The sequence below is a fragment of the Ochotona curzoniae genome, unplaced genomic scaffold (genome assembly GCF_017591425.1).
Source record: "Ochotona curzoniae isolate NIBS_2020 unplaced genomic scaffold, NIBS_Ocur_1.0 contig_1, whole genome shotgun sequence".
Classification (NCBI taxonomy): domain Eukaryota; kingdom Metazoa; phylum Chordata; class Mammalia; order Lagomorpha; family Ochotonidae; genus Ochotona; species Ochotona curzoniae.
The window spans coordinates 28,270,792-28,294,294 of record NW_024464918.1 but is presented as its reverse complement, the minus strand read 5'-3'; the positions used below and the strand labels follow the sequence as shown (position 1 = coordinate 28,294,294).

Below are 23,503 nucleotides of genomic sequence, written 5' to 3'. Positions count from 1 at the left end.
ACACGATGAAACCCGGGGTTTACTGACACCAAAATTAATGCATGCATTAAAAAGACCACATTATTTCAATACTCAACAAGTCAATTTTTTTATTTATATATCTGGACCATATCCGTTAAACATACTAAAAGTTCAGTTGATAAATTTTAGATCATGGGATTGATCTGTCATGTTTTGTAACACTCTCCAAAGTTGGCTTTGCATTATCTTCATGTCTGGGTCATGCAATGAAAGTTTGGAGAGTAAAATGTTTAATTTGACATCTTTTCGTTTTTACTCATTGAACTGTCCCTTAAAAAAAAAATAAAGCATCTCTGCTCTGTATCCTATCTAAAATATGTTATTTTTAGTAGGAAGTTGTTTAAAAACTGTGCTCCAAATTACTGTGACATAGTCAGAGAGCCAAAAAACCAAAAATGTAAACAATATTGGTAACACCTTTTGCAGCAGTAAAATGTTAAATTTTGACAGCAAAAGTCAAACATTCAAAAATGTTACTGCACTCTTCATCAAGTTACACAGAAAACGTATCTCTAGTAAGATGACCATCTCTACTTTTGATTTTAATGCACCAACGTGGTTCAGGCACCTCTTTCATCAGGAATCCAAGGGAGTTAAATTCTTTTCCAACTTCTGAGCAAAACATTTCAGTTGAAATCATTGTAGTTGAGAACTGAACTTGGCTCGAGGGTGGATAAGTTTTCTCTACTGGCAAGTGAAACTGAAGAGAAGGACTTTTTATTTGGTATCTGGAGGAGAGTCCCCCATCGCTTATGGAACAGCAAGGAATCCTGCCATGTTTCAGTCATAAGGGGGGGGGGAATCTTAAGGCTGACGCTGAACACATCCTACTATATCTGTATTCTGCCTTGTAATGCTCCTAGAATTGTGGTTTCCTTCAGGGAGGCGTGGTGCGGTGTATCCTGAAAAATGTTGAATGAGAGGGGAGGGCTCAAGGGAGTATGGGAGGGAGGGAAGAATCCATAGTTTCTTGAAGATTCAAATGGAGGAATATAACGTGCAAATGAGCAAAGCTCTACCTGAACCATGGACTAGGCTACCTAATGTAGGAGATTCTGTCACAGCCTCACTGTGATCCTCTCCATTTCCTGCAGAGTCGCTTCTCATTGTGCTGAACAATAGGATAGCATGAAATAAGCAACCAATTGAGTTTAATTCCAAGGAACATTCGGTTTCTCCATTAAATCCTATTGTTTATTGACATAATGGCATTTCCAAGGACCAAAACATTTTATTACACACAGAGCTGAACATATAATCCATGATTGGATAGTATAGAAAATAATCTTTTTGATATTATTCTCAGCATTTAATTATGCAAAACTAGTGACAGGCATCTTTAGAAAAAAATAGTAAAATAGTCCTCCAGTATTAAAACTTCTTATTAAAAAGCATTAGACCAAAGAGAAAGAGACTGATGTGGTTCCAATGCATAGATGTGTTGGGCATGAGTAAAACGAATCAAATCCCATCTCTTGCAGTGAATTAAAACATTTTAAATCTGCAGATGGCAGTATGTCACAAGTCCATCACAAAACCAGTGCATTCAGATTTTTCCTCATTCTGTGGTTTTTGATGATGCATTTAGAATAATGTATACCCAGGATATAAGCAATGTACTGCATACTTACCAGAATTTTTTTTAATGCCACTTTGCTGAATGCAGGATTAATATATTTGGGCTTTTTATTGCTTGCGTAGAAAGTGCTGATTACTTATTATTTTGTTTATAACAGAAAATAAAATAAAAGCTGTTTTTTTTTCAATGGCATATGTCACACTGTGGTGGTGGTTGACTTCCTCAAGATGGTCTTCTGTGGTTTTGGTGCAGTGGGAGGAGGCACAGGTGCAGGTCTCAGAGGGGGGAAGCTGTTACTGTGGCTTATTCCCAGGCCCCCATTTTCTAGTGGAAAAGGAGGCAGGTGGGGTGGAGGAGGGAGGGGAGAACCTTGGGGAGGGATCTTGCCCGGTGGGTGGACAGGTTCACTGTGTAGGTGGACCTCCCTGTTTTTTATGTTATACCGGGTGTCACAGTCAGGGCAGTAGCCATGGTACTGCACTTTTTCGTTAAACCGGACTCGTTCCCTAGGCCCTGCCTGGGGACACCTGTCCTTTTCTGGTCTATGCATCAGAGGCTGCCCAGGAGTCTTGTCCAGGTTACTGTTGGGTATACAGCAGAGGTCTCCATTGGGTATTCGGTGAGGTCCACCTGGCACCCCTCCGTTTCTCAGCAGCGTGCCATTGGTTTTCATGGGATTCGCTGTTGGCAATGGCCGTGGGGGTTCTTCACACTTCACAGGTGTCAACCGTGGAGGTGGCGGTGGAGGGTTCGGCTTTCTCAGGACCGTGAGGATGGCAGATGGGTGAGGGGAGTTTCTAATGAGGGGTGCATTGGCCTGCACTTTGATCTTCTCGATGCTGGAAGCTGTGGTGCCACTTGAGCTGCTGTTCAGCGTGTCTGTTTTGGAGCTGTCGGTCATCTCATCCTCCAGCTGTAGGTCAGAGGTCAAGGTATCAATCTGGTCAACCACCTGGTGAAAAGGACAAGGTAACTGTGTTGAAGAACAGCCCAAAGCACAAGAGACAAGATACACTTCCTTTCTTTCTGGTTGTCACCTGCCTCAGCATCCTTGACGGATTGTGAGCTGTGCATTCCAGGGCTGCTTCATGCTTCACCCAAGCAAAGGACACAGGGGCCACTGCCACACCAAGGCCTCCCACTCGGTGACACGGCTCCAGCTGCACAGAACACCATGTCCAGGTCTGACCCTGTTGGGTCCACTAAAGGTGGGCCTCTGCTGCAAAACTAGAACTGAGTTTTGAAAATCAGAGGAGCTGCCTCCTCTTCTGCAAGTGGAAAGAAGATCGCATCCAGGAGTCAGATAATCTGATGTTAATAATGATGGTATTTTTGAAACACGCAACTGTCTAAGCCTTGAAATCAGTCCACAAGCACGTATTCCTAAAATAACTTTCCATCTTCAGTCCACTAAGTCGTGTTCTTTTTTTTTTTTTTTACGCTTTCAAATCACCCTGGCCTTGTTCTATGCTCTTTTAATGGCCAACCGGCTTCCTGCCATAGGATGCTTGCACATGTGAACGATCCTCCTGCAAATGCTCTCACCTCAGTTGTTTCTCCAGTTAGCTCCTAAATAGCATTGCCATCAAGCCAGGCTTCCCTAGCCTCCTGAAATCAGCCATGAATGAATGAACCATCACCAGGAATCTCTTATAATTTAAACGCCAGGCTTAGTAGTTGGTATGTTTATTGGGATGAGGTTCCTCTTCTGAATGATAATATGAATGACCACCTGCTGCTGATCAGGAGCACAGCAAACACTGGGTGAGTAGCTGCATCACAGGACATGTCTTCTTTCAGTCAATTCAAGCATGGACAAAAGCATGTGCTTTTGCGCTGGATTTTTGGAGATGATATGACTTTGGCAATGCATACTAGAAGCCAGTGGTAACATAGAGCATCAGGGCTGCCAGGGACCAGATGTCTAAAGAAGAGATGCATGGACAGCAATGGAACTGGGAACTTTCCACCCCGGTCTTTAGTCACGTAAAACATACGCAACTAAACAGAGGATGGTCCTTTGAGGAAGCGGAGGAGCAAAGCTTATTTGCAGGTATGAATACATACTGCCGTCACCCATGATGGGTTCATAGTTCCTGACTGGCTTCAGTCTCTATGTAATCATGTCCTGAGTCCCATGAAAATGCCAGGAATACACAAAGCAGACATAAAACTCGGCTACCAAGCAGCAGGAGCTACAGTGGAAGGGCCTAATGTCTGGTCCTGAGACAAGCAATTATAAAAACGCAATAGCTCCACGTGCTCTTGGGCATCCGGGGTGCTGTGAGAAAGCAGGACTCTGTGGGTAGAGCCTGTGGGCAGGACCATCTTGAAGGATGAGCCTGGTGGACCAGAGAAAGGGGGGTGGTGTCTAGTCCCCCCAGAGAAGAGCCTGATGAGGTCCTTGGATGAAGACGTGAAGAGGGTGCTTCAGTAAATGATTTAAAAACCTCTCTTAAGTACTGGCATTTTGAGAAAAGAGCTGGTGATTTCAAACAGCAGTTCAGACTGGGAGAGCCCTTGGGTTGTAAGATTCCTCCCCCTCAACTCCTCCCCCGGCCCCAAAATGCCACGTGCTTGTAAGAACTCAAGACGTGAGAGAAGCCAGATTCAGAGAGGCAGATGGCAAGGGTTTCTGAAAACCAATGTATCCTCTAGTCAGAGTACACAAGAGCTTCAACAGGAAAATACAAACCAAACCTTTCCCCAGACATACCACAATGAAACCGCAAAACACAAAAACACCACAACAGAAAGACACCAAATGTATAGAGCAATGAAAAGTAGGCTCATGGGAGATTTTCTCAGAGGTGATGAAGACCACCCCTCCAAGAAAAATAGAAATGGGTTTAAGACTGGAAAAAAAGACATGGACTTATTCTGCAGTTTAACTCAGGTCAAAGTGGAGAAAACTGGCAAGTTTGGAAAATAATGACTGAATCTGCATCTTCCAGTTCAGCTTGCAAGGACTGGCGAGTGACAGTTCAGCACGGACAGGAAACGTGGGTAGGGAAGACTGGGAGGCAAGGATGAATAAAGAAAGCAGTATACACATGAATGAAAATCAGCATCCAGTATAAACACGAACAGAGTAACAAGCGATCTGGGAGAGAGCTAGAAAAATGTGAAGAAAAAGCTACATGGGAAAATGATGTCTGACTTTAGAAAACAGTAAAAGTATGTGTGGTATTTTCTTTTCTTTTCTTTTCTTTTGGCAGTTAGAAAATCAGTTATCTATCCAATACTGATTCACTTTAGCTCTTTTACAGTTGTGACTATTCAAGAAAATTATTGAAATAATGGACTTACAATGTTCACATCCAGAATAATGCAAAGAATAAAGACAACTCAGTAAATAAGAAATCACGTATCACAATACAAAAGGAACCAAAAAAACCTTGAAAAACAGAATAATTCTACTATGAACTGAGAGAAGTATGCAGTCCAGTAGTTTAGAAGCCTATGTTGGTTAAGCAATTTTGCAGAATCTCTAGCTCCCAAATCCAGTTTTCTGCTAACGCAGGCCACCACGGCTCTCATGATGGCACCGGTAGCTGGGATCCCCCCACCACGTTGGAGCCTCTCCTGAATTTTCAGGTCCTAATTTTCAACCAGCCCACTCTCGGCCATTGTGGGCCAAGTAGACTGGTAGATGGACACACATCAGTGTTTCAAATAGGAAAACAAAATCAATAAACAAATACTTAAAACAGTTCAAAACAATTTATTCACAATGAATGACAACTGTCACGTGAACATAGGATTAAATAAAACGTTGTAGAAATATGAAGCAGCAGATAAGTATTCAACTGTAACCTGTTGAAGATCCATCAGTACCAAGCCAAATGATGTACCTGTATCTGCCTTAAATACAACATGCAGGATCAAAAAAAAAAAAATCAATGTGAAAGAATTGACAGCTCATATTCATGCATGTTTACACACACACCCCAAAAGTCATTTTGAAAGAACAGGGTTGAGCAATTCATACAAGGTAAATAATGAATTTCCCCAAACCATGCAAACTTACGCCAAATCTCCCTAGCCACGGAGGCAAAGTAAAGTGAAGAAAAATGAGATGGTTTGGTCAAAACAGTTGTGATAACCACTATTTTGGATAACGATGTGGCAAAATGGGAACTTTGCATGTTGCTAAAGCAAATGTAAACTCGGTTCAGGGAATTCTTAAACAGAAGCCTAGGAGTGGCAAAGACACAGACCTGTGTAGAACAATCCCAGCAACAAAGCCTGCAGCACTCCAGGGGATTCCTACCAGATGTGCACAGTATTAAGAAAACATGCATGACCCTTACAGCTTTTGTCTGTAGCCAAGCATTATATCCTATTGCATCAAATACAATCCAAATATCTAGTATCAAGTAGTGGGGGTAAGTAAATGTACAGTAGATAAAAGGAGTGATCTAGAACTAGAGGTAACAGCAGGGATAAATCTCAAAGCTTCTATTACCGAGGGAGCCAGCACGTTGGAGAACCGGGCTGAGACTGTACTTACAATGCCACTCAGAGTACATTCAGAGTGATGGTCACATCCAGCTTCTCCAATTCTGACCCAGCTTCCTAATTACGTCCCAAGGGCCTTGGCTCCTGCTGCTCACGTGGCAAGGTCTGGATGTGCTTCCTGGACTGTGGCTTTGACCTGGCCCAGAACTGGTTATTGCAAACATTTGGGGAGTAAACCAACAAACAGAAGTTTGTTCTCTCTCTCTCTCTTTTCTTCTCCCTCCTTCCCTCCCTCCCTCTCTCTCTATTTCACTCTGCCTTCCAAATAAATAAATCTTAAAAAATAATAATATTTACTATTTAAAAATTAGCAATACACACTTGGTATATATGCATTATTTCTATGAAAATGAAGGCAATTTATGTAACATGAAAATAAATAACTCACATTAAGTTAAGGCAAAGAAGAAGAGATGTTGGGAGTCATCCACTGCACATTTGACATATTTGATCAATTTTAAACTTGATATAAAGGAAATGTTTTAATCTATTAGTCTGGGCTATTTGTACATATACTCTGTTATATGTGCTATATTTTATAATAAGGAAAACTAGAAGCAACTTTTATTAAATACACTTAAGATGTACAACATGAAGCTGTAAGACATGTAAATACAGCATCTGTTATCTCAGTTACCCATTTTTCTTATTATAAGCACAGTTACACTAATTTAGCAAACATGCTGAGTACAAAATACCCCTGTTAGTAACAGTCTCAGCTTTTTAGATGTGTTCACCGTGCACACTCTCCTTTCAACGGGATTTTTGAGATGGGCCCCTGCTGATGCAATTGCAGGTAACTCATTTTCTCTATTCTATACCTACATCTCCCTGTTTCTTCCTACCAAGCCTGGCAACTAGCCTTTTTCTATGCATGTGACCTATTACTTTTAAGATTTCACATGTAAGTAAGTACATGCAGTATCTTTCTTCCCTTGTCTGAACTAGCATAATGTCCTCCAGTGCCTTCCATATGGTGTCAAATTACAGGCTCGCTTCCTTTTTAAGGGTGAATGATAAATACTTAGCACCAGTTAAATAAAGTAAGGGAGAAATAAAAGAAGGAAACCTTATGGATGCTGTGCGGGGAACATACTGCAGGATGCTGCAGTTTATTTACTTGGCCAGTTAGACTAGGCTGCAGCCAAGTGGAAGATGCATAAATTACTCAGACAAGAAACCTTCCATGTCCTAGCCATTGCAAGCCTCCAGTTTGCTTAAGCACTAGGTGCAACCGAAGGACTACTAAGCACAGTCACGATGGAGTTATGGAGGAAGGAAGCTCAGTAGAGAATAGAAGGCAACAGGACAGTAACCACAGGTATCCAAATGCAAATATCAGGTGCCAAAGGAAACAACATGTATCTCGAATTCGAAGGCGGTCCTGTCTGGCCACGCAGGTCTGTGGAGGACTCTGCTATCAAAAGTGAAGCAAAGAATGGTAACAGCAGGTGTCACCTGGGGAGCCCTACAGGTGTTTTTCTTAGCAACATAAACATGGTAAATGTGAAATACTGAGGAATAAGGATAAAGGTGACAAAGGAATCACAAAATCCCAAGGTTTTCCCATACGGAAAACCTTTTCACAAGACAGAAGTGGCTTTATAAGCAGTTAAGCCATTATCAGGTCTCAGTTATTTGTGGTAATCAAAATCAAACTTCTATTTCTTTGCCATATCTTAAAATACAAAGAAAAATTAAAGATGTTCTAAGAGTGTTTCTCAGACTGCAATCCGGGGGAAAAAACTTCAGATCTGTGTTTCTGTGTTCCCTCCAGCTTTATCTCTTGATTCCTACAATTACCCAACGCAGAACACCTGTTTTGCCACTGTGCTCCTCTCAAATGACTTGAGACCTTCTATTTAGGCCTGGCACGTGGCACAGTGAGCACGCAACACAGGAGTTAGCAAAAATTTGCTTAGGAAAAAAAATGAGTAAGCAGCACCTTAGAGAGATGGCATTTTTTCTTTCCAGGATGGGGTCTGGTGTTTTAAGCCCTGCAGCAGCCCAAGGAGACCCAGATGGTCCAGCAAGGGACACATGGGGGCAAAGCAGACAGAGGAAGAGGAAGCTGGGACACTGCTGAGGTCTGGTGGCCTCGACTTTCGTTACCTGACCACCAAAGGCTGGGCACCCAGAGCAAACCAATCCAATTCCTAAACCATCATGAGCATTGAAGTATACATCTAGTCTTAAATTGTGTCCACGCAACACTAAATGCATTGAAAACTCTTCGCAATTCTACTTTTGCACTTGTTCCAAAAATCCTACTTATGCATTTGAACTACCAAAGGAAAATACTTGGATTCCTTAACAGCAAAGAAAACCCTCTGTCAAAGTCAGTCTTTTTCTAGGATGTCAGCATCATCATCCTCAACCATGATTTCCATAGCAGTGGCCAGCACATTAAGATGCCATTTGCAACACGGCGGTTCAAATCCAGGATGCGGGGCTTCTGACTCACTTCCCTATTACTCCACCTGAGGAAGCAGCACTTGGCCCACGTGCGTGGGACCCTGCAGTCCACGTGGGAAAGCGAAATATCTTCAGTGGCTCCTTGCTGCACTGAGGACTGGCAGGTATGTCATCTGGGGAGTGCAAGAGCATTCAAAGACACTCTGCCTTTCAAATAAAAATAAACAAACCTTAAAAAGGAGAAGAGGAATTACAGACTTCACAGAGGAAAAAGAGGAACTGAGCACAAAGTTAATCCTTCACAGGACAATTTAGGGATTAGCCAATATCTTTAGGAATGATTTATGAAGCTACTGAATTTTTAAAAACAAATCGTACGAACTTCCACAGCACAAGTAGCTTCTTTTCCCTGGAGTCACAGCCCACACAAAAAGGGTCCAAGTTCTCCCCTTACAGTAACCGGGTGCAGATGCTGCTGGCAGATCTGTGTCCACCACGGTACAAAGCACAGAGAAGCAAGTGGCACACTGAGGCCCGTTCCTGGCAGAAGTCAGTCAGAGAATCACAAGGCCCCACACCAATAGTGAGGGTTTTACAGGATGCAAGCAGGAGGACCACGGCGCCCTGGCAGCTCACAGGTGGAACTCACACATCTCGTTTCTTTTGGACATGACATCAGAGTTTCCAACTATCTATCTGTATATCTACCCTGCTTATTAATCAGCAAAAGTGAAATGATTCATCTTAGAGCAAAGCACTCCGTGTTCTGCTGACAGGCCGCATGGAGTTAGCTGTTTGAAAATGTCAGTGATGACCTCGGGTAACTCTGTAAACTTACACTGAACTGTGCTTTGGTTAGGAAAACAAACAAACAAACAAACAAAAAGCAACAAACAGAAACATTAAAAGGACCCAAAACTTGGCAAATTTTTGTAGAAGTATGTGTGACTACTTTCTAATCAGGCTTCTCTTGAGCATGGAAGATTTTAACAGGTGGTGAGCACTAAATCCTGGCTTCCAAAGGAAAGTCTAACTATAAATGCCTCATGCTGCAAGAGCTGAGCAATGATTTTCTGTCAAACAATACGATTGTTAAACACAGGGCCGGTGAGCTGCCAAGACAGGTCCATGTGCCAGCACGTGGCATATGCTTCTGTATTCTCCGCCATCACAAAGACTCTCATACTATATTATCAAATTCTGACTGTCCTTTTCCTCGATGTTAACTTTCTGCTGTGCTATACTTAGGGTATGGCCTCCTTGCTCATTTCCATGTTCAAGTTCAGGGATAGAGCTGTGCCTTCACATACACATTTAAAGGAGAGAGCTGGAAGAGCATAGGGGAGGCATATCTTTTCCTTTCTAAGCAAATGTTCCAGAAGCAATGTGTTTTATTTGCTAACATCTCACCAGTCAAAATTAAGCCACTTAGACACAATGAAGGTAGAATGAATGAGCTTTTATCTGGATGCCCATATCCAATGAAGACTGATTTCAAAAATGTTTGTGCAAAAGGCTTATTTTAAGAAAAACGCAGAACTGCAAAATTTGAACCAACATATGTTTATGTGAAATCTACTCTCCGTGAATTTTCTAAAGTAGCTATAGCACTATTTTTTTTTAATAAAATGAGAGAAATTGTATCCCAAAGGTACAAGGAACCTATGAAGCAGCCTAAACAACAACCAAGCCCATGCTGGCAACATGTGCATCTAATCATCTTCATCCGGAAGTGAGAATGAAGAATAGAAACTGCTCGTTCTTTGCAACTTGAGACAGAAACAATGTAAGAGGGAAAAGTGGGCGGTTTCCTTTGCAGAATGCCTGCAGGTGCAGTTAATCACTCCTCCTTTGGAAGTAAACACGGGTTCATTAGCACTGCCTCCTGCTGCCACTGTTCCTGAGATGCTGGTCCCTGCCTTCTCTCTTCAACATATGGCCAGAGCGAAAGACAGAAAAATCTCATGTACTGTGAGGTCCTTAAATGTTATTTAGATAAGACCGGCTAAAGGGAGTGACTTCCTTGGAGCCAGCCCAGATTGGATGGAAACTAGAGGTACATAGGGAATTTTCCTTATGAAAACTTTGGATATAGGAATGTAAGTACACATATAAGCCTAAAAATAGCTGAAGTCATACACAGAGAAGAAAGGATGAGACAGACACGGCTTTTTGTGACACAAACTTATAATCCCACACAGTCTAACATGTGCCGTGTTGAAAGTTTACAAGCTAAGAAAATGTCAAGCAATGGGCGGTCTGCAGTTTCCGAGCATCAGTCGGAAGCTCTGTGGAGGAATAATTTCAATCCAGATGTTAACCATCAGATGAAAGAATGAAGATGATGTGGTATACTTACACAATTGAATACCACTCAGTCATATGCAAGAATGGATCCTATGATCTGCAGCACAACAGACAGAATTTTGAAGACACTGCTGAATGCAACGAGATGGAAACAGAAAGAAAAAAATAAACCAATATAAACCAATATTCTTTCATATACTGAGGAATAAACAAACAATCAGACCATAGAGTGCTGATTACAGGATGCTGGGAGAACTGAGATACATAGAGAAAATTTAGGTTAAAAAACAGGCAGAGCTGGGTACAGGTTACTGATCGTGATAAATCTGTTACACTACTGTGATGTGTTAGCAGTTGGATGGCTAGGTGCAGAGATGGGAATTATTGGATTGTTTCACAATTTTATTTTGTAAGTTTAAAATTCTGAATTACAAAATCAAGACATAACATTTTGCAAGAAAATAATCTAGAAGAAAGAAAAATTTTCAATGCAGCTGATACATGAGAGTTGTACTGAATGATAGAATGAACATTGAAAGAAAAGGCTGTGTGTGTATGAGCATGTGTGTGTTTGACAGAGAGAGAGACAGAGAATGTGGTGTGCCATAAAAATGGGAAGTATAATTATTTGTGTGTGGTACAGAAATAAATCACAGAATGGCATGTAAGTAAGAATGAGGCTGGAAAGGTACCTGTGCCAGGTGGCAGGTGGCTCTGAAGGCCATGTCAAGCAACTATACATGTGTACATCTCAACTCTGCACGTGGTTTGTCCCCAAAATATCAATGAACAATTGTGTTCTTGGAAGAGTTTTTAAAAATATATCCTACTTTCAAGATTTTGTGCTATTGCAAACATTATATTATACAGAAAATTTAACCCTACAATTTGTAAAACCAACATGAGGAAGTTTCTATAAAGATTCATATCAAAAAAATTATTTATTTTGATTTCATTCATGCAGTTGCATAACATTTTGGAGTGACATGTGAAGGAAGCAGAAATTTTTAAAATTACATACAATTTCTGCTTCATCCCTACTGTCTTTCACTTAGAAAAAGGAAAGCAGGTGTTAAAGAAGGGCTTAGCTCCACATAATCGAAATGGGGAGAGATCCCCGTCCCATGGCTGCGGGCCTATAGCTCGAGGTGTGTACAACTCCTTCTCATGGATCAGATATCACTCACACACTGTAATGACTGAAATGCTAACTTCCATTTCTGGTTCCATATTCAATCTTGCTGCTTTAGCAAGCAGCCTACTTCTGCTGAGCTTCCCATAAAGTGCCACAGAGCAGACATCCTTAATCAGGACTGCTTTAGCAGCCTGATGCTGCCAGATTCATCCCCTTGTACTTTCGCGAGTATCTCCACAGTAATTCCAGTAATCACATTTAGAATGAGGCTACAACTCAAAAGAATGCAACTGTATTCTGAAACATAGGTCTACAGCTCTCAATGTCTATGTCTTCTTTCATTTGTAAAACTGAAGTAAAAAATATTGAGGATGTCATATACAGATCTGGGGGCATAATGGGACATGCATCCCTGCTTTCAGACGAAAGATGGATTCCCAATGAAACTGTTGGGCATGTGTAGACAATGGGATGCTGCATTGTCTGACATTGTTGTGACACTGTGAGTTAAACTGCTACTTGCAGTGCCAGCATCCTATACGCCTGCTGTTTGGGTCTTTTCGGCTACTCCACTTCAGATTCAGCTACCTGCTAATGTGCCTGGGAATGCAGTGGAAGAAACCCAAACGCTTGGACCCCTGTCCACCCACGTGGGAGAACTGAAAGAACAGAGCTCGTGACTTCCACCTGGCACAGTCCCAGCCAGGGACTTGTAAATAAATACAAGAAAAAAATGTAAGAGTGAAGGCTTAGTAACACAGCAGTAGCCTCCAGACCCAGGCCTTGCTCCCCTGGACGACCCAGGCCTTGCTCCCCTGGACGACCCAGGCCTTGTGATGCGCGGACCCTTTTCTAGCTTCTTGCACAGGTAAGATGATAAGCTTCTGGAACTGTGCTTGCTTTAGCAGTTGGGACCCGCTTAGGATGGTCACGTTCCCTACTGAAGCAGCTGGTTTCAACTCCTGGCTCCACTCCTGGAGGACAGCAGGAGGTGGCATAAGGACTCGGGTTCTGGTGCCCACCTGAAAAACCCAGACTGAGATCCTGGCTTCTGGATTTGGTCAGTCACAACCCTTCCTCACTGCTGTAGCACTTGGGAGGATGAATAAAGGAGTACATGGGGTCTGTACATCTGTGTCTTCTCAAGTAAACTACATTGAATTTAGGGTTTTTTGTTTGTTTGTTGGATGGAGCAACAAAGAAACAGATACTCTGATCCATGGTTTACTCTCCAACTGATCACAAGAGCCAGATGTAAGCCTGTCTGGAATCAGCAGTCAGGGACACCAGCCAGGCCTCCCAGATGCAGGGCAGGGGTCCAGGTACGTGGACCGTTTCCACCGTCTTCCTAGGCAGCACATGAGCAGAGAGCTGAACTGCAAGCAGAAAAATAGGATTCAAACTGGCACCTTGGTTGTGGCCTCTTGGTTTGTAAGCAGCAGCTTCACTTCCTGTGCTCAAAACCAGAGACTCAATTCAGGAAAAGATGCTAAGCTTCTGCTCATAGTTCCTTCTAGAAGTCACTCTCTAGGTCTGTTGACGCCTCACTATGTCCTTCCACAACATACATGCATGCACACACACACATTAACATACACACATGTACACACATGTACACACACACTCACCTCTCTGCTTCTCTCCTCAGAGGCACTTTTCCACAGGGCCTCCCAATTTGGCTGCACAGAGCTGTAGCTCCTACGTGTGTGAGTTTCCCACCATGGACCACAGTGGCAGAACAATGACTTGTCAGTGCTCAGCCCCCTGATGTCTATCTCCATAGAGCACAGGGAATTAATTCTATGCTTTTAGGTAACGAAAGGAGGATGTGCTCCTTGGAGAAGAGAAGAGCCTAAGTAAATCAAAGCAAAGATCTACAACAAACAAGCTTTTAGTTTAAGTACACTGCTGTGCAGGCTAAACATTTGAATTACAGATTGATAAGCCAAATGAGGTGTTGATAACATTTTCACATATATTTACATATAAATACACATGTGTGTACGCAACTTAAAAATAAATGGTAAATGTAGAAATGGCTCTTTGGAGAGTAATGCTGAAATGCTACATAAAAATAAACTTGCAAGATTATGGCAGGATCTCTTGATGCATTATCTCAAAGGAAATGTTTACATTTAAGTGACATCTGACATGCATTATTCTCCACATCTTTGACATGGAACTAATCTATAATACAAACTATATATTATTCCATAATACAAAGGAAGATGTATGTTCATTACACAATTATTTGCCTAATGTATATTATGATCTAGAACATTAAATGGCTTATTAAAAAGATCAGAAAACTCAACATACCTGTGTTAATATATCTTCTTAATACACCAAATGAATAATTATACTGTAGCAATAAAGGCCTTTATCAAAAATGTAATTTTACAGTGGAATTTTAAACTAGAAATGTTGATATCGATAAGACTTCTGAATCTCAAAGTAGGATCCTTAGATGTAAATACAATTTAGACTCAGTCGTTATGTGATGATGGAACTTGGGTTTATTATCTCACTGGTGTGAGAAAGGGAAGGTGGGAAGCAGGGAGAGAAGATAAATATACTTTGCAGACTCTGAAGGGACAGGAAGAGAAAGGCAGGCGAGCACTCAGATGCAATTAAAAACAGAGGAAAGGAAGGAACAGCAGAGTAACCCCTAGCAGGCCAAGGGAAGTGGCATGGTGTGCACCTTGTGGAGATACTAATTAACAAAAGAAAAAAATGCCCGGGGGGGGGGGGGTCTCACCACTGTACAGTGCCTGGGCTTTCCTGTAAGTATGAGGGTGCTGCTAATGCTTTAAGCAGAAAAGTGAGGTGAGATCTCTAATTTTTCCAGAGCAGTAAAAAAATGGAAAGACACACTCGACGGCATGTCATTAGAAAGGGGAACTTCTGTCATGGGCAAACTTAGGGAGAATTATGGAAAACTATGCAAACAGGGAGACCACATCACATTCTTGCAATAGTGAAAACATTTGGAAATCTCTAAAGATCAACTTTAAAGTCGTTTTTTTTTTTTTTCAACTTGAAAATACTTAGTCTAACTCTGTGTTGATGAGAGTGTGCTCAGCATGAATGCACATGGGGAGATGATCCCTGGCCAAGTCAAGGTATGCAAGCTGGACGCATTCCTCTCTGAGCTTCAGATCTAGCATTCTCAATGGGCTAAAGGGAGCTGCATTTTAGAAATGGAACACCTTCATGTTGGATTTAATGAGCCAGAAAACATGAAATGGAAGAGGCAAAGGGAATTCAAAATTTGGAATTCTTGTAGACTAGGGTTTCCAAACATCTGTCTGCATTGCCATGGGATTTTAGAAATATTTTCTAAAAATGAATTGCATGTCATTTGAAAAGCAATGGTAGCCTTCATCACCAAGAGCCAACAGCCATTTAAATCTGCTGGGAGATTTTGAAAATTGATGTTTCATGTTTTCATTCTGTTGGTAAATGATGCATGTTTCCTTTAGAAGGCAGAATATTCACAGTAAACACTATCCCTGTTTTAGTCTGAGCATAACTCTGTCTGAAGGCGCTGTGGATGCATATGTTCTATCGGTGGTATGGGGGATGCAGATTTTTTTCTAGCCCTTTAAACATACAAAGGTAATAACACAAAAATTTTGAAACTTACTGTGCCTATGAATCTGTATTACATTATGTGAAAACTATGAAACATTGCCATCACTACGAATAGTATATAAAATCCATTGAATACTTGCTTATTCTTAGGATAAAATTATTGAACACCTCTTATACATCAAACCACATGTATAGCTTTGCAATTACGGATTTAAACATTTAACAGTCGTGTAAGTCTCTTTGCAAAATCTCTTAATTATATTCTCACTGGAGGTTAATATTGAAGCCCTCTAGTGGTCAAAAATGTACCTTACCAAACTGCCTAGCAATTATTATTCTTAGCAAACTAATTAAGCATATTTTGTCACAAAACAGGGAAATACTGTTCTCTTTGAAAGTAAGAGTTTTATTTTTTACAGGGATATAACTTAAAAGAAAATATGTAGTAATCCAGACTTTAAGCCAATATCATTACCAATTTAAAAATGCATCATGCACAGCACCAAATTATGGATATGAATAGTATCTTTTGATATTTTAAAGCTCTGTAAGTGAAATATTGTAGAAACATGACTTTCACACTTCAAGGTCAAGAATTAGAGGATAGTGACTAGCTATTCTTAGTCATCGACAGCTTTTGCTTAGTCAAAATTTCTTATTTCCAAGTTAATGGTCAACATTGTTGGCATAAAACACTTGGTGATCTCAACTTTTGCCCATTAAAAAAATTCTATAAACAACAGATGATTTTATATAGGCCCAATACTGATTCTAAAACTGACCTTGACACTTCACCAAGTCAAGCTTGTGAAATATCCAAAAGTCTTCATCTCCACAGGTAATGCCACAGGTGAGCACAAAACACAGAAGCAGCAGAGCCAGGCGGAGGAAGAGAGGGCACAGAAACAAACAAGGGGAGCCCCAGATGCCTTGACAGCCCACAGCCACAGCACCCCACCAGGTCCTGGGGGGGTCCTGGGGTGAGGATGGAGCAACTAGAGCCTGTCCTACAAATGCTCCTCCCTTCTCTCAGCGCTGCCGCAACTTCCCCACGTTTTCCAGAGAGGACCAAAGCTGGAACATGAGATTAGCCTGATCCCTGATGGGGACACACTTTCACCACTTTCTGACTGCTAAGGATTTTGTCTTATTTCTAAAACTGGTTAGGTTTTTGTCTATTTTCCTAGACTATTGTTTCTTGAAAGATGCCTACTGTGATTTTAAAAAGTGACATCTCTACTCCCAAATAAAAGGTGGACTCCCAGGCCTGGCATGATGGAGCAACAGGCCAATCCTTCACTTTGTAAGCACAAGGATCCAATATGGGCACTGGTTTGTGTCCCAGTGGCTCCAGGTCCTATTCAGTTCCCTGCTGCTGGCCTGGGAAAGCAGTAGAGGATGACCCAAAAAAAGCCTTGGGACCCTGAACCCAATCCATGTGGGAGATTCAGAGGAAGCTCCAAGCTCCTGGCTTCTGATCAGCTCAACTCTCGCCATTGCAGCCATTTTGGGGAGTGACGCAGCAGATGGAAGATCTTCCTCTATGTCTCTCCTACTCTCTATACATCTGCTTTTCCAACAACAATAACAACAACAACAACAACAACAACAACCAAAAAAACCACTCAAAAGAAAGGAGGACTCCCAATGAAACTGTTAAATGTAATGTATCTTGACAACAGGATGCTGTACCCTCTACCACTGCCCCACCCACAATGTCATCAAAGTCAGGATACCCTTAAACAGCAGAATGATGGACCTGTGACTGTTGCTAAAGGACTGCACCAGTGGAACGATATGGGGGAAAACAGAGAGGAGTGGAAAAGGAGGGACCGAAGCAAATACACCTACCTACAAAACCCTGTGCCTCCGGAACTGTATCATGGCGAAAAAAATAAAGAAATTTGAACAATGAAAAAACAAAATAGAGATTCTGCAACCAACATGGGAAAACAAAACAAACAACACAATGACATTTCTTTGTGGTAAAAATTTAAGCAATACAGAAAAGATACACCCACATATATTTGTGTGCTACATGGGTGATCCTGTGCTTTCCTAAACAGCTTAACACAAAATGAATCTCTGTTGGTAAGTATTCAAAAAATCAAAATAAATACAATGCTAATAAAACAAAAACAAACAAAAATATCAAGACTCCTACTTCCTTTAATTTCTGTCACAGTTTAACATAAATATGGACTAATATAAAAATCCCAAGTGCAGATCAGTTGGATTTTCCAAGGTGAACATCTCAACGTGGTCAGAACCCCCAAGGAGGCCTCTGTGCTACTCCGTCAGTCATCTCCTCTCCTGAAGGAATCCATTTCCTGACTTCCAACAGAATATCTTAGCTTGGACCATCCTCGAATTTCACAAAAATTGATTAATATTTCATCTGCATGTTGGGTTAGTTCACTGGCTAACTGAGTAGGATACTTCTGTATATACACTTGTATTTTAAAGACCCTTTGTTTTAGAACATACTTGGATTTACCAGGTTATTGAAAAAAAAAGTAGAGCTACCATATTCCTTATACTCAGTTTTTGCTAATGTCACCCTGCATTAGTAAAAATCTTGTCACCAAGAATGGACCCATATAAATATATTATCATTCACTAATAACTTATATTTTAAAAGATTATTTTAGATTTCCATCAATGTCCTCTTTTTGATCCAGATTCCACCCAAGTTATCAGATGACACAATCATGTCTCCTTGAACTCCCTTCGGAGTTAGATTTTCTCAAATGCTCCTTGTTTCTAACACTTGACAGTTTTAGATATAATGGGCCAGATGCTCTGCAAAATGTCACTTGACTGGGAGCTATACTGTGTTTGCTTCATGGTCAGAATGAAGAAATGGTTTTGGGGGGGAAGGGTTGCAGAGTGAATTAAAGAGCCATACTCAAAACATCATGTCAGATGACTATCAAATGATCAAACAAAACAATCTAAGCAAGTATTTTCTCTTACAATTCAAAGCCACTAGTATTCTTTTTTAAGCTATTTAAGAATATTGTATCATGAAAGGACCGACATCAAGAGCAGATTTACAGAGATGGGTCTGCCAACGATGTGTTCAATCCCAAAGTGAGCGCAGGGCCAACTATGCGAGCGAGCCGCAGCTCTTGAGGATCGGGGATGGGTGGCAGGTTCAAGGTTGGGGCTTTCCCGACTGTTTACTCGGGCCACAAGCAGGCTGACAGTGACAGGGGCCGGAAGAACTGGATTATGGATTAGTGTGGCAAGCAATGACTATTAACCACTTGCGCCACCGTAGCCCGTGACCCTTTGTACCCTAATTAAGCTAAGAATGTATTAACAGACAACTATAAGAAAAAAGTGCAAGATGGTAAATTAAAAGTAATTGCAAACTCATAGAAGGTCCAGAGGTCAGTCAAAGCCATTTAGATTTTTAAAATAGTACATGCTAGTAAGGCTTTAGAGAATGGTCTGGCAACTGACTTGACATGTGACACTGGAATGGATTGCAAGAAGATCAAGACAACATTCACTTGAATTTGTTAAATGCAGTTTATCAAGGCACAAATCAGAAATAAAGAAGTTGATATTTAAATATGAATGATTTGTCTGAGAAAATAAATAATGTTCTTCTGAAATAGAAGGGTACTTATTATTCAAATATAAAGTGGCTGTGCAATTTTCTTTAATAAGTTAAATTTCCTTTATCTGAAATGATTTAATGTTCACCTACTTGAAAATAAGATGAAAAACTGAAAAAAAAAATCTCAAAACCCTTTTCTGTTCTACAATCTAAAGATCTACTAAGCAACAATTAAACAACTGGTGGGTCCAGTGTTCTCATACTTCATCCAGTGCCTTTTCTGTCATGCTTATTTTAACACACTTCTGAACCTTATATTCTTTTTGAGGCAACTACAAAATATTTATCATTCTCCTCATTCGAGAAGGCATTCAAGTGTTTCATTCTTGCTTGTGTCTATTCTATGAAATTTCCAATCTGAACCATCTCTTATGTTGTAGTCAGAGATGTGGAACCGAGTCATCAGCCACAAAACCCAGCGCCCATTTCCACTCCCGTGGGCCGTCTCTAGGGTGCACATCCTCTGCAAATTCAAGAACCAGACCTAATGCCTGCTTCTGCTGCCTTGTCCTGTTCCCCTTTGGCTTTGCCATCCTGAACGCATCTCTCTTCCACCTAAATCCCCATGTGAATTGCTGCTGGAGAAGCAGTCTATGTGAACTTCTTCCTCTATTAACCCCAAAACAGAATTGTAATGGCTCTGCCCACACCCATCCTCTTCCCCTTGTGTAATTTACCTGACTGCCAACATTTTCATCCTGAAGCAAAGCACTCACGGCATTACACTCCAACTCTGAAACATTCATTTCTCCTCGACGGCTGCTGAAAAGGATCCAAGCGTTCCACGTCCTGTACCATCATCCCAGTGCGGTTTCTTACTCTTTTTTTTATTAATATAAAGAATAGATTTTATCTATTCCATAGGTGTGGATCCAAGAATATGACGACTTCCCTTGCCCTCCTGCTCTCCTTACCCTATGCCCAATACCTCTCCTTTACTTCTCTTGCTTCAATAGCATCTGCAGGCATCATTTTAATCCACTCAATATTCACAGGCTTAATTTGCCACTAATAATATTAATAATTAACAAGCAAAATTAGGTTCACAAAGACCACATTTCCACTGGAGTACAAATATGTGCTAAAAATGATGATCCTGTCTCACAGGAAGCATTTCAGCCCCATACCTTGTGTGTCCTAGACTAGCCACCACATTCCAGAACAAACATATTTGCCCTTTTGAGATCAGCTTATTTGGTTAGGCCTAATGATTTCTAGTTGCATCCAGTCTGTTACAAAATACAGGTTTTTATTCTTTTTAAGATATTTAGTACTATCTTCTATCCAGTCATTAGTTGACGGATATCTGGGTTAATTCTATACTTGAGCTATTACGACCAGCTTCAATATTCTACCCATTGTGGTCTGGGTAGGATTTGGCTTCTACACCCAGCACTAACTTGGCGGTGACAGAGTTCAGGCGGTGTGTGTGGTCACTGAGGACACGCCTTTGGAAGTCAGTTTTTTTTTTTCAACAGAGTCAGGTTGGGCCTAATCCACTCTCCATTTTCTAAGTTAGCGTGTGATTTTTCCCTCAGTACAGAATCTGCTGGTGCCATTCTCTGCCCTCCCCATGTGGCAGAACAAATGGGGCTTCCAGTGCTTGCACTGTGAACTTCCAAAATTGAGAGCCACAAGGAAACTCCTTTCAGATGTAGGCATTGTGTTACTGTGACGGAAATGCTGACTCACACGCTAATCCGGGGAGTCTTGTGGTGAGCTGCATTTTCCTGACTTACACATCTGACTTTAATGATTATCCCTCTACTTGGATTGGCAATTGCATCCTCCTAGTCTCTTCATTCATTCTCTGGTCAGTTGAACAAGGCAGGGTGTACATGGACGATTACTTGTCATTATTCCTGACCTTATGAATGTCCTGAATGCAGGCAGCTACAGAAAATAAGCAAGTAATCTTGGAAACAATTGTCTGCAGCTGTGAGAGGTATTATGAGGACAAATTACAGAAATATACAAATAAGGTGGATAAAATATTCTTATCATTTGACTCTTTCCCTAACATTCACATTTATTTAGTCATTTTTTCCTTTAGATTGTCATATTTTAATACCAATACATATTTATCAAATTCTGATTTAAATTATGATTTTGAGTTTGCAATTTGAGATTATCAGCATATGTGGAGGATTGTGGGTAACTTATGAACACAGGTTTCTTTGCTAGTATTCAGTTTAAATCAACTCTAGTCCCCACCGTGAGCAGTAAGGCATCGAAGAGGAGACCACAGGGCTGTTGACAGGAGAAAACGACCTCCCTGTATTTCAAGGCAGAGGACCAAAAGGCCACACACGAGATTTTTGCTTCCATTTGGCCAATGGCACTCAAGAGATGACTTCTGAGCAATGCACAGAATCAGCCACCAGAATGAGCTTAGCACCAACCCCAGGGTGGAACAGTGGGGCAATGGGATCCTCGGTTCTTGCTGACAACCTTGGGCTGCAGCGCTGCCGGTCCTGCACTAGCCACAGATCTCTCCATCCTTAATTCATACGTGAAGCAACCTGCAAACATTCATGTTTTTACCAGATCAATAATTTTTGGCAAAGATTATATATCTATGATGGCTATGGGCACTTTGAAGATGGAAAACAAATGGGAAATATAATAATCTCTGTTATTCTAGCATGATTTTTTTTCTCACTACTGAGAGATGTAGTGGGTAAGACTGAAGCTGCATTTCAGCTGAAATGCCTGTATTCTCTGTTTATTCTCTCATACTCTGGGGTGTGTGTATGCGTGTAGCCAGGGTTTAATGTACTGCCCAATCTTGGGATTGAAGTCACAGCTCTGCTGTCACACACTCCCTATTGTACTGTGACACAAATATCGAACACTTATGATAACATAAAGAAAAAAGCATATATTCAGATTCTCTGATGTTTATTGGCTTAATAGATCAATGAGTCTTGTCTAGTCACCATAAGAAATCGTGAATACTACAGGCAATCTGCAATTTTAAGAATAACAGTGACATAGGAGTCGGAGAAGCTGAAAATATCCAATTCACTCAAGGCACACTAAGACACACACTGGCAAAGACATTCTCAGGAGAGAGCGGCAGGGATAAATATTTGATTTTAGTCAGCAGCTGGCACTAGATGAATTGGTAGCAGAGATGACTCTTCTGTCAGTGAAAGTTGGGTAAGAGGCTTTCTATCAAAGCTCTCGCTTCCAGTTATTCCAATTCCCATATGGTTTATGAACTCACAACAGAAATCAAGTGAAATACACAAAAGCAGCAACAACAGTTAACCACAAGAGACACCCTCACGGCAGTCTTGTGTCTGAGAAACAATGGCATCACCTGCTGATCCTGCATGGGATCGGAAACACATCTACAAAGCTAGGTCAAGTGAAGGGTCATTCTACGCAACATGGGAGAACTGGGGAGGACCAGCTTCAGCTCAAAAGGTTAGAAAATGCTCTGGCCCAAAAGGCAGCACCAACCAGAAATATAAACGGGCTTCCAACACAACAGGGTGAGCTTTCCCGTAAGACCTTCAATCCCATCAGACCCTTGCATTAGGTACATGAGCAAAATTAAACAGCGCAGTTTGACATTTCCAAGTTGCTTGTTCTTTGCTTACCTAGACATTTCTTTTTGCTTTTTCTACTTAGCAGGCCTGTGGTTAAGTCTCAAGCTTTCCCAAGGAACAACATTCTATATACAGGAGCTGAACAGTGAAGATTAGCCCATAGCTGTTGAATGCATATTCACTGTATGGGGTTAGCTAGGAACTTTAGAGACATCATTCCCAGTTAATCCTCATTAATATGCAGCCATTGTCATTCCTACTTTTCAGAAACAGAAAGTGGCGATTGCATAAATTCAGCAGCTGGACTGTGTATGCATGCTTAGTAGGAGGGAGAACAGCATTTGTACCCAGGGAACCTGAGCTTTACCTGGGGATCCCCAAGCCCAGCTTCAGCTTTTGTCTGTTCATCCAGGATGACTGAAAGGCCGGTCCAGGAGACTCCCTGCTGCTCCCGGGGATCACTCTACGAGACATGTCACACTCACAGGATGCTCCCTGGAACTGTAATCGTGTTTTCACTATAGATACTAAGACTAGTCTTAATGATTTTCTTAGTTAAAAAGATAAGCTCCCTCAAGTACATACTTTTGCTGTCCTACGGATCCACTATATTCTGAGCAAGAAGAGAGAAGAGTGCACTTTTAAGCCAAGCACCCATTTTCAGAGCACTGCTAAGTCTGAACACTGTTACCTGAACATGAGTTGCAGGCACTGCAAGTTCTCACACTATAATCATGCAGAGAACA

At 41.3% G+C, this 23,503-nt stretch overlaps 1 protein-coding gene across 1 annotated transcript in view; it reads right to left on the bottom strand.

The window, feature by feature from the left end:
- Positions 1-1,579: 1,579 nt before the first annotated feature.
- Positions 1,580-23,503, bottom strand: part of PRR16 (proline rich 16) — a 130,817-nt gene continuing 108,893 nt past the window's right edge. Inside the window, exon 2 of the mRNA XM_040976289.1 lies at positions 1,580-2,552. Within this exon, the coding sequence (XP_040832223.1) occupies positions 1,797-2,552 (756 nt within the window). The 3' untranslated portion in view covers positions 1,580-1,796. The remainder of the gene's footprint in view (positions 2,553-23,503) is intronic.